This window comes from Labeo rohita, chromosome 5, assembly GCF_022985175.1.
Source record: "Labeo rohita strain BAU-BD-2019 chromosome 5, IGBB_LRoh.1.0, whole genome shotgun sequence".
In the NCBI taxonomy this organism is placed as follows: domain Eukaryota; kingdom Metazoa; phylum Chordata; class Actinopteri; order Cypriniformes; family Cyprinidae; genus Labeo; species Labeo rohita.
This window is the reverse complement of record NC_066873.1, coordinates 13,419,077-13,431,130: the sequence shown is the minus strand read 5'-3', so window position 1 is coordinate 13,431,130 and position 12,054 is coordinate 13,419,077. Positions and strand designations below refer to the sequence as shown.

Below are 12,054 nucleotides of genomic sequence, written 5' to 3'. Positions count from 1 at the left end.
GTATGGTTTTAGTATGTCTTTAATGGTATTTTTCAGTGGGGATGATAGTATGATCAATTTAGTTTTTCCTAAATTTTATGAATATGCACTCAGAAATAAAGGTACCAAAGCTGTCACTGGGGCAGTACCTTTTCAAAAGGTACAATTTTGTACCTCTTAGGTACTAATATGTACACTTTAGATACTAATATGTACCTTTAAAGTACTAATATGGACTCTTTAGGTACAAAAGTGTGACAGAGTGTGGGATCTCGATCAAAGAGTGTAAAAAAGACTTGATTTCGTCATCTTTTAGTCACAGTCAAGTTGTTCCAAACCTGTATGAATTTCTTTATTCTGCTGAACACAAATTAAGATATTTTGAAAAATGTGGGTAACCAAACAGTTTCTGTTCACTATTGATGTGTATAGTATTTTTTTACATACTATGGAAGTCAATGGGGACCAACAATTCTTTAAAATATCTCAATGATCCAAATCAAACATCAAAATCAACACAAAAATGTGTCACTGAGAACAAAATGAAGCTTCTGCCAAGGTCATCCCAGTTGCCTGACCTGAACCCTATAGAAAATGCATGAGGTGAACTGAGAAGAAGAAGCACCAGCATGGAGCTGGGAAACTGAGGGATCTAAAGAGTTTCTGTATGAAGGAAAGGTCTCTGATCTCTTGTCAGGTGTTCTCCAAACTCTTCAGGCATTAAAGGAGAAAACTTAAAGCTGTTATCTTGAATAAAGGACGTTGCAATAAATGGGTGCCAATAATTGTGGTCAACATGAACTAGAGAAAAAACATTTAATTCATAATGAGATTTCTCCCCTGCTTTCCATTGTTTTACTTCAATGATAGGTTAGAATATTGTGAATTTTTTGAATGAAAGATTAAAAGGATAAACAATGCACGTTTATTTTAGGGTGCCAATATTAGTGGAGGGCACTGTATATATATTCTCCTTTAGTATAAATATAAAGTCAGATTTTTAAAGTTCAAAAAGGGATCTAATTTCACACATAAAAATCAAATGGATTCATTTTGTTTGTGCAGACACAGCAAGTTTGGCTCAATCAATTTGAGGTGAATTTTTTTTCATTTAAGACTTGCTTGAGAACAGTCATCACACAGAGACACATGACATGCACATGACTTTGACTTATTAATTTGTGGCCAGGTTTTATTAATTTGTCTTGTGATTTATTTGTGGCCACATTGTAATAAATCATTCCCCGTTTAATTTAGCATTTCTAAACTCATTTAACTAAAATGAGGGAACAAAGTAGCTTACTACAATTTGGCCAAAATTTACGTAAAATGAGAGAATGAAGGAAGTCATAAATGATCCGTGCTGGGTAGTAAATTTTCCTTAAAATATCCAACTGCTTATATATGTTTAGAAAGTCTTTCAGTTTTTGGAGCGGCACAGATGACTAACTACTGTACATGGAAAATGGAGAGGCCACACAATTAGTTTAATTTGACATTTTTATGATTTAATTAATTATTAGCTTTTCATCACCCCAGAAACCATAGTTTGGAAATCCTTGGCATAATGTACACTCTTAAAAATAAGGGTAACGAAAGGGTGTTTTTGCAGTGATGCCATAGAAGAACCATTTTTGGTTCTCCAAAGAACCTTTCAGTGAACAGTTCCTAAAAGAACCATTTTGAAGAACCTTTTTAAAAATGTGAAACGTTCCATGGATGTTCAAGGTTCTTCATAAAACCATTGATGCCAATAAAGAACCTTTATTTTTAAGAGCGTAGACTATAATGTTTAATGCACTTTATGATGTTGATGACAAAGAATGGAAAATATTTTCTTAGGTCAAATGTAATCTAAAAGTAATTTTAAAAAGTCGGAATACATTACCTAATATGTGTAATTCAAATTATGTCATTTGTAACCTGTAATGGATTATCAGTAATCGGAATTTATTTATTTATCTATTTATTTGCCATAAGAAGCGCTCCTTATTTGTTTAGTTATTTCTTTACTCAATAATAAGTCTCTTCACTCAATAATAAATTCTGTATAGTGACATAGAAAAACCGCACACAGAAAAACTTACATCACAAAAACATTAGTGGTTAATAAATAGTCTAAATAAAAAATGGTTAATGCGGTAAATAAATAAACATATATGTATGTATGTATGTATGTATATATATATATATATATATATATATTTTTTTTTTTTTTTTTTTTTATTGACACCAAGGATACTCGATACTAGTCAATTAGACTATTACTCGCGACTACACGTTACTACGGGTCACTTTGAGCTTAGGATTCATGAGCGTGACTATAACAACTGATGAATAGAAACATCGCCCGGAGGTCATCGGCGTCAAAGCAGCGGAGAACAACCCAATGCGATGGTGCAAGACAGCACAGCTGCTCTGAGGGTGAAACGCAACAGATGAGCGGATAGACACAGCTGCTGCTCTACTGACTTACAAACGCTGCTCTGGATAACCGGAAAGAATGAACACAAACGACGCGAAGGATTACCTCTCCAAACGACAGATCCCTCACCTTTTTGAGGTAAGAATCACCGCCAGAATCACCTTTTCATATATTTTACTATTAATATACCAACGACAATTAGAGAACAACACATCTGGAAACATCTGGCACTCTGAGAGCTGATTATGCAGTCTGTTTTCAAGGTGAGCATATGTGTGCCTTCATATTATGCACCTTCCAGTTCTTCTCCTCAGAGTTCTTAAGAGTTAATGATAAATGATAGGTAATGATCGCTGTTTCTACTGTCAACAGTTTTTATATCAAGAATCTATAGGGGAAAGAGCTTACTAGAGCTGTACATCAGATGTGAGCTGATAGCATGAATTAATCAAAAGTCTGTGTCTATTCAGCATGCACAATTACATGGTAAATTAGATACTTCAAGGTGTCTCTATGGTGATTCTCAAGTAGGGTGCTGTAATGGCAAAGCGGAGGGTCTCAAGCTTGTCAGCAAGAGGGAAGATTCTCCTCAGACAGCGTCAACAAGTGCTTGTGCTTGTGTGGGAGATATGCAGTTGCATACAAAATACTGTGTCCGTGGAGGATCACACAACACACTTCTGACAGGCTTCCCATCTCCAGACTGACTCTATGTATGAGGAAGCTCAATATTGTAGGTCATCACCATGTGTACGACATCTGTTCAGTCAGGACGTAAATGGTGAAGGTTGTAAACATGAGTTTCGGCACATCAACACTTTGCCTGTCACCAAGGCAACAAGCTGTGTACTTTATATTTACTTTACGTGACTCATCTTAGGAAATGTGGACAATGGAGAGCAAGGGGGAGAGAAGGACTGAAACAGTAATATTCTGAAACAGTAATATTCTCGCATGTGCCCGAACACGCAGTTCACTGAGGAATGCAAACACGCAGGTTTGGGTTCAGGCGCATACCTCTTGATATACATCTCTGAAACTCTTCCGTCTGTGACTGTGTGTAAAAAACAGCATAAGAAATATTTAAACAAGTGTATCTAAAGTAGTTCACTTCATTTCAGATCATAACTATTTTCTTAGCTATCTCATATAGCATGATATAGGAGAAAATAGGGCTCAAACTCGAGGAGGAAAAAACCCAAACTAAGAAAAAATGCATGCTATTTGATGCAGTTGCTGATATTTATGGCCAGAAAGTAAGATGAAATTCTGGACTAAATTTAAGGGTTTGATTATGTAACAATAGCAGGTTATTTCTTTTTACAGTTAAAGCTTAGTTTGTTTTTAATGTTCTTTCTCCATATCGATACTGCGTTAGTCCTTCAAAATGCTGTGGTCTGTTATTAAACTGATACCTCTAACAAATTCAACCTTTTGTTTTGTTTCTGTTCGGACACTGTTCCTTTATTCAGTGGTTGAATGTGTCTTTAGCTGTTTGATACCCGTGAGGATTGAGATGTAAATTCTCGAGCAGTTTTATTTGCATCAAAAGAAGCAAACAGCTGATTATTTGGAGCTCAGATTTTCCATTCCATGTCCCTCTGAATGGCCCCAGAGTATGAACTGCTAACACGTGTGGGATGAATAGAACAACAATTTGCAAGTATCATTTTCTCCCCCCTGGATGTTATTCATTGCTTCTCTTTTTGCCATTCAGAAATCGTTTAGCTCTGTGTGGATCATAAACAAAATATGTTTTCTTATGCAAGAAAAGACTTTTGTCACAATTGTCAGTGATGCATATGGTGTAAGAAGTCATTTACACAGATAGATGCACTGGAATTCTACACTCTGAAATACAGAGTCATATTAGGCATATATAAGCATTTCATATGAATTCTGTGTGTGTTCACAGAGTATGTTAACAGGGCTGATGTACCACAGGCCTGAGGACCCTTTGGCATTCTTGGAGAGTTGCCTGCAGAAAACACGAGACCTCGGGGGTCCTGAATGTGTGGCCTGGGACACTTTTATTACACCTGATCGAAAACCTCTACCACCAATCACCCCGGCACAGGGAAAGAAAGCCCCCTGCAAACTCGGTAATTCACTCAGTCTGAAGACAAATTATCTTAGCAAGCTACAAAAAATCTATTTGCACGATGGATATGCATTAAAATGTAACTTTTTTATTTTCATTTTATTTAGCTTTTTATTAACGTCAAACAACAAAATACACAAATCACATTACACTGTAAAAAACAATTTGTTGAGTCAACTTAAAACTTAAAATTTTAAGTTCAGTCAACTCAAAAAAGTTTATTCAACTTGAAATGTTAAATTATACTAAGTGACGATTTAGATATTTGAGTTGAATCAACTTAAAATTTTAAGGCAGCTGGGTTACTTACCCAAATATCTAAGTTGTTACTTTGTACAACTTAACATTTCAAATTAAATAAACTTATTTTAGTTGACTGAACTTAAAATTTTAAGGCAGCAGGGTAACAAATTATTTTAAGCTGACTCAACAAATTGTGTTTTTTATTTTTTACAGTGTACAGGAAAAAAGGGATGGAAAAACGAACAATACGAATGAAAATAAAGAAACTATTAACAACAACAAAAATGAATAAAAAGTTAACGAGAGAGCTTTAATAATTTTCATAGAATTCCAAATTTTAGTCTTAACTGATATGTTAATTTCTCTAAGGGAATGCAACTATTAATTTCCATTAATAGTGTAGTTTGCCCAAAAATGAAAATTCTGTCATTTATTATTCATTCTAATGTTGTTCCAAACCCGTAAGGGTTCGTTCATCTTCAGTACACAAATTAAGATAGTCCATGTGGCAGACAAACATCATGTGGCGTCAAAGGGAAGAAAATAAATTGCTGAATAAAATTGTTGTTTTCGTTTTCTTTGTGCACCAAAATTTTTTCACGTAGCTTCATAAAATTAAGGTTGAACGACTGATGTCACATGGACTATTTTAACAATGTCCTCACTAGCTTTCTGGGCCTCGAACAGGGTCTAGGCAGGGTCAAAAGGCTCTCGGATTTAATCAAAAATCTTCATTTGTGTTTTGAAGATGAATGAAGGTCTTACAGGTTTGGAACGACATGAGGGTGAGTAATTAATGACAGAATTTTCATTTTTGGGTGAACTGTCTCTTTAACCATGTATGTATTGAGATGGTAAGCTTTAATTTTTACTTTAAAGGAATACACTTCTTAGCAATAGTATTTCTGTTAGGTTTATAGCATGGCTACTCTTGAGGTTGGAATTGGAAAGTTTGCTAACATGCAAAGATTCACTGGAAACGGATTTTACTGAATCTAAACCATCATATTTTTTGTGATACTTTTTAGCTTTTATGCTTAATTAAGGCATTAAAACTCCAAATTAATTATATTAATGTGTTTTTTACATTGACCTCTCTTTTCAAATGACTTAAATGACTTAAAACCACTTAAAATCACATTTGCTAGATAAAAAGCCAGTAGCTAAGGAACCATTATTCATAGTGTGAATCTGAAGGACAGCTGTGAAAATGAAAATTAAAAGCATTGCAAAGACATTTAGGAAGGTTAAACATGGTTCAAGTGTTTGAAAATTACCCAGATATCTCAATAATAAAATTCTAACCACACTGATTTGTGTGGGTTTCTATCAAATAAGTGAATTGAGATTGCATCTGTGGTCATATACAGTTGAAGTCAAAGGTTTGCATACACCTTGCAGAATCTGCAAAATGTTATTTTACCAAAATGAGAGAGATCATGCAAAATGCATGTTATTTTTTATTTAGTACTGACCTGAATAAGATATTTCACAAAAAAGATGTTTACATGTAGTCCACAAGAAAAAAAATATTAGTTGAATTTATAAAAATGACCCCGTTCAAGTTTACATACACTTGATTCTCAATACTGTGTTGTTTCCTGAATGAACCACAGCTGTGTTTTTTGTTTAGTGATAGTTGTTCATGAGTCCCTTGTTTGTCCTGAACAGTTAAACTGCCTGCTGTTCTTCAGAAAAGTCAGGTCCCACACATTCTTTGATTTTTCAGCATTTATGTGTATTTGAACCCTTTCCAACAATGACTGTTTAATTTTGAGATCCAACTTTTCACACTGAGGACAACTGAGGGACTCATATGCAACTATTACAGAAGGTTCAAACGTTCACTGATGCTTCAGAAAAAAACTTGATGCATTAAGAGCCAGGGGGTGAAAACTTTTTGAATTTAAAGATCAGGATAAATTTTACTTATTTTGTCTTTTGGGAAACATGTAACTATCTTCTGTAGCTTCTAGAGGGCAGTACTACATTAAAAAGATATTTAGGCAAAATAAGAAAAATGTACACATCTTCATTTTGTTCAAAAGTTTACATCCCTGGCTTTAAATGCAGCATTTTTCTATCTGGAGCATCAGTGAGCATTTGAACCTTCTGTAATAGTTGCATATGAGTCCCTCAGTTGTCCTCAGTGTGAAAAGATGGAAAGATTTTTCTGAAGAACAGCAGGCAGTGTAACTGTTTAGGACTCATGAACAACAATCACTAAACAAAAAAAAAAAACACAGCTGTGGATCATTCTGATAACAATATAGTATTAAGAATCAAGTAGACTTTTGAACGGGGTCAAATTTATAAATTCAACTGTTATCTTCTCTTATGGATTATATGTAAACGTCTTTTATGTGAAATATCTTACTCAGGTCAGTACTAAATAAAAAATAACATGCATTTTGTATGATCGCTTTATTTTGGTAAAATAATTAACACTTTGCAAATTCTGCAAGGTGTACGTACATTTTTGACTTCAACTGTAGAAACAATGACTGTAATTCATTTTCTTCCACAGACAGTGGTCCTGGTCCAGTCCCTGGACCTTACCGTCGATATGACAGGCTGCCACCAATCCAGGCCCAGTTCTCCATAGAAAGTGACTCAGATATGACCGAGTCCTCAGGGCTCATACAGGAATATGATGTCTTTGACCCATCAAAACCACGACCACACATCATATTCATCATAGGTGAGTGCTCATCAGCCGGTCATTTTCAGTCTGTTTCAATCTTTTTCTGAATTCATCTTATTCTAAATTCCAACTCTTTGAGCAGGATGAAATGAAATTCAGCAGACCTTGACCTTAATTAATTTGAAATTAGCATTTCCATTGTACTGTTTCTGTGATGTAAAGTGGGATTTGCTATAATATTTTCCAGGTGGCCCGGGCAGTGGGAAGGGCACTCAGACAGCTAAACTTGCACACTGCTATGATTACGAACATGTGTCAGTGGGGGAAATTTTAAGGAATCAGTTGCTACATCATGCCCCCAGTGACAGGAAATGGGAGCTGATTGCTCAGATCATTGCCAACGGAGAACTGGCACCTCAGGTTTGGCAATTTGACCCTCAGTTGTGTGAATTTCACAGATACATGTATGATTGATTATCAACACTGATTTTACCTTAAACTACCAAAATTTTGGGGTCAGGAAGTTTTTTTTGTTTTAATGGACACATTAACACATGAAAATTTAGAGTAAAGGCATATACACTACCAGCCAAAAGTTTTTGGACAGTAAGATTTTTAATGTTTTTTTTTTAAGGAGTCTCTTCTGCTCACCAGGCCTGCATTTATTTGATCAACCAGCAAAAAACAATAACATTTTTAAATAATTTTACTATTTAAAATAACTGTTTTCTATTCAAATATAATTAGAAATGTAATTTATTCCTGTGATTTCAAAGCTGAATTTTTAGCATCATTACTCCAGTCACATGATCCTTTAGAAATTATTATAATATTCTGATTTGCTGCTCAAAAACATTTATTATTATTATGTTGAAAACAGCTTAGTAGATTTTTTTCAGGTTTCTTTGATGAATAGAAATATCAGAAAAACAGCATTTATCAGAAATATACAATGTAACATTATAATTGTTTTTATCATCACTTCTGATCAATTTAAAGCATACTTGCTAAATAAAAGTATTCATTTCTATCATTTCTTTCCCAAAAAAAAAAAATATATATATATATATATATACTGACTCCAAGCTTTTGAATGTTATCGTGTATAATGTTACAAAAGTTTTTTATTTGAGATAAATGCTGATCTTTGGATCTTTCTATTCATTAAAGAATCCTGAAAAAAATGTCAACTGTTTTAAATATTGATTGAAATATATAATAATAATAATAAATGTTTTTTGAACAGCAAATAAGTATATTAGAATCATTTCTGAAGGATCATGTGACACTGAAGACTGGAGTAATGATGCTGAAAATCCATCTTTGCCATCATAGAATTAAATTACATTTTAAAGTATATTAAAATATAAAACAGTTCTTTGAAATTGTAAAAATATTTTACACTTTTACTGTTTTGCTGTATTTTTTTTTTAATCAAATCGAGTACATCTGAGTATTGTACTGTAGTCTTTAGTACTTTGGAACTGTAGTCACCCTACTCATGTTCTAACCTAATATCCTTTAGGAAACAACTATTGAAGAGCTAAAACATCAGTTTATCAAAAAGCAGGATGCTAAAGGATTCATTGTGGATGGATTCCCCAGAGAGATCTCACAGGCGTTTACCTTTGAGGAGCAGGTCAGATATTTAGCGTTTTGATGGTCTATACAGTATATAACTTACATAACCAGTGTCTTTGTATGTTATGGCAGCGTTTGTGAATGTGAATGCCACTCATATTTCGTCAGATTGGCTCCCCAGACTTGGTGATTTTGCTTGCCTGCTCCAATCAGCAGCTCCGACAGCGTCTGGAGAAAAGAGCATCCCAGCAGGGCCGTCCCGACGACAATACTCATGCTATTGAGAAGAGACTAGATACTTTCAAACACAATATCACACTCATTGCCAAGTACTACCAGGAGCGAGGACTTATTGTAAGGGTAAGATGCTGTTCTTTGCTTATTCTTATCTGTTTAACTGTTGAATTCAGCTGGTTTTAACAGAACGGGATGTACTGTAGATGAGTACAGACACTGCCTTTGTTTAAAAAACACAATTCTGTCTCACTGTGCTTGTTCAGATCGATGCCGATCGAGAAGAAGACGACATTTTCACAGACATTTGTGCCATTGTAAAGGAGAGATTGTTTCCTAGCGACCCAAATGCAGTAGGTTTTGAATAAAAGTCACACTATAAGCCACAATTTGTGTTTTAAGAATCTGTTTTTGCTGCATGGTTCATAAACATTATTTTTTTTTCCCTGCAGAGCAGTACTGAAGATCTTTAGAGGGACGTCTAAACATCCAAACAGCTGCTGCCATTAAATCCAAAATGTCAAAAGCAGCCTGCCAAACATTTTGTTTTACCATGATTTTTCATCAATAAACTTGCGGGTCAGAATCGAGGATCAGGGAAAAGGGTCCAGGAAGTAATGTAATACACTGTATAATTTACACTTGTTGTTGCCTTGTATTTCACTGTGAATCTTCTCTGTACAACTTTTACAGTAATTTAATAAGAATGACTTTTTAGAGCAGAACCTTTTCTGTTTCTGAATTTTAATGTTGCTTACTTGAATAATGTTAATATATATTTGGAGCTCAAGCCAGAAATAATGTGAGCTGTTAAAAAACTCACCAAAGTATAATACAGTGTCAAATACAATAAACATAAAATGTTTTCAAACAAATTACTTCATCTATTCCTGCCAAAACACTAAATGGAGTAAATGATTAATAATTAATAACTAATTTCCATATGTTTTGTGGTTTTATTGTACTTCTCAATATGAGCTGAGAGAGAGAGAGAAAGAGAGAGGTGCTAGAGACGTGTCCTCGAGCTGTGTTCTCATTAATAGATGTTCATTCCAGCTGTGCCACTTTTTCACAGTGGGACGTCAGTGAACACAGACTCTCTGCCCTTGCTGACAGACCTTGACCAGTCACTCAAGTGCCAAAACGCTGCTACTTTAAATGCTGAGGAGTACTGAAATGTAACACACACTTATTGAAAGATGATACACAGAAATGTGGGGAAACAAGTAGTAAAGTTAATTAAACATTGGTATATATTTCATGTAATCATTGCTTGTACAAATTCACAAATCACCCACTAGATGGCAGGCTATTCCTTAAACAGAATTTGTTCAATGTCCTCCCAGGTTTTAAAGTGTTCATTCATAGCCGTTCACAATTATACCTACTACTGCCATTTTAAGAATGAATTCTTATGAATTCTTAACTTCTAACTTATAAATTAATTAATAAAGAAAAATCTTTAATGAAGAATATGAGAAAAATATGAGCTTTGAATATGCTTTTAACTACACTAGATAACATTTCCCATAAAAAGACCACAGTATCTTCATTTTGTGCTAAGTGTGCTTAAAATACTGTGTTATAAACAGCATCGCTGTGACGGAGTGCTGGTATGTGCTGCCTCTCAGAATAGATTCACCCTTATCACCTGTTTGGCAAAGTCCTAGAAGCTCTTAATGGTACGATAGCAGACTCCTCTACACTTTTTACAGGTTTTTAAATGTACAAATTGAGCTACTGCATCTACATGTGACATAAATGCAGTTTTTCCACTTTTCAGGAATATTACATACAGGATTATTACATACTGATACAAAATCCTGTAGTAAAATGTCCCAAAAAACAACACAATACTACACAATTACCACACAAACTGTATGTGGTACTTTTGATATATTATCATATGAAATACCACAGGACATTTTTGTTTAATTTTCTGAAGGGCTTTTGTTCCCTTTCAGAACAAAAATTTACAGATAATTTACTTACGCCCTTGTCATCCAATATGTTCATGTTTTTCTTTCTTCAGTCGTAAAGAAATTATGCTTTATGAGGAAAACATTCCAGGAATTTTCTCCATATAGTGGACTATGGTGCCCGCGAGTTTTAACTTCCAAAATGCAGTTTAAACGCAGCTTCAAAGGTCCTTAAACGATCCCAGCCAAGGAAGAAGGGTCTTATCTAGCGAAACGATCAGTCATTTTTTTAAATAAACTAATGTTTGTACACTTTTTAACCACAAATGGTTGTCTTGTTTAATAACGTATGAGTCCGGTTCAAGACAGTTAGGGTATGTCGAAAAACTTCAAAATCGTCCTCGCTGTTTTATTTATTATTATTATTATTATTATTATTATTATTATTATTGTTGTTGTTTTTTTAAAGGCATTTGATTTTCTTTCCATGTTTACTTTGTGAAGGGGTTGGGTTGGTAATGTAATGTAGCAATGAAATACGACTTTGAAGTTGGAAGAGAAAATGAGTTGGGAGTTTTTCCGACATACCCTAACTGTCTTGAACTGGACACAGGCACATCGCAGAGCTAGACAAGACGAGCATTTGTGATTAAAAAGTGTATATTAATTTATTTAAGAAAATAGCCGATAATTTCGCTAGATAAAACACTTCTTCCTTGGCTTGGACTGTTTAGAGCACTTTGAAGCTGCATTTAAACTGCATTTTGGAAGTTTACATTCGTGGGTAGAAGTCTATTATATGGAGAAAATTTCTGAAATGTTTTTCTCAAAAAACATAATTTCTTTACGACTGAAGAAAGAAAGACATGAACCTCTTGGATGACAAGGGGGTGAGTATACATTTTTGTTATGGAAGTGAACTAATCCT

General features: G+C 34.4%; 1 protein-coding gene across 1 annotated transcript; it reads left to right on the top strand.

Moving 5' to 3' along the window:
* Positions 1-2,331: 2,331 nt before the first annotated feature.
* ak5l (adenylate kinase 5, like) lies at positions 2,332-10,143 on the top strand. Its single transcript, XM_051108984.1, has 8 exons — positions 2,332-2,542; positions 4,320-4,506; positions 7,276-7,449; positions 7,640-7,812; positions 8,918-9,031; positions 9,142-9,333; positions 9,474-9,560; positions 9,660-10,143. The coding sequence occupies exons 1-8, from the start codon at positions 2,483-2,485 to the stop codon at positions 9,678-9,680; spliced, it is 1,008 nt and encodes a 335-aa protein (XP_050964941.1). The 5' UTR covers positions 2,332-2,482; the 3' UTR covers positions 9,681-10,143.
* Positions 10,144-12,054: the final 1,911 nt, after the last annotated feature.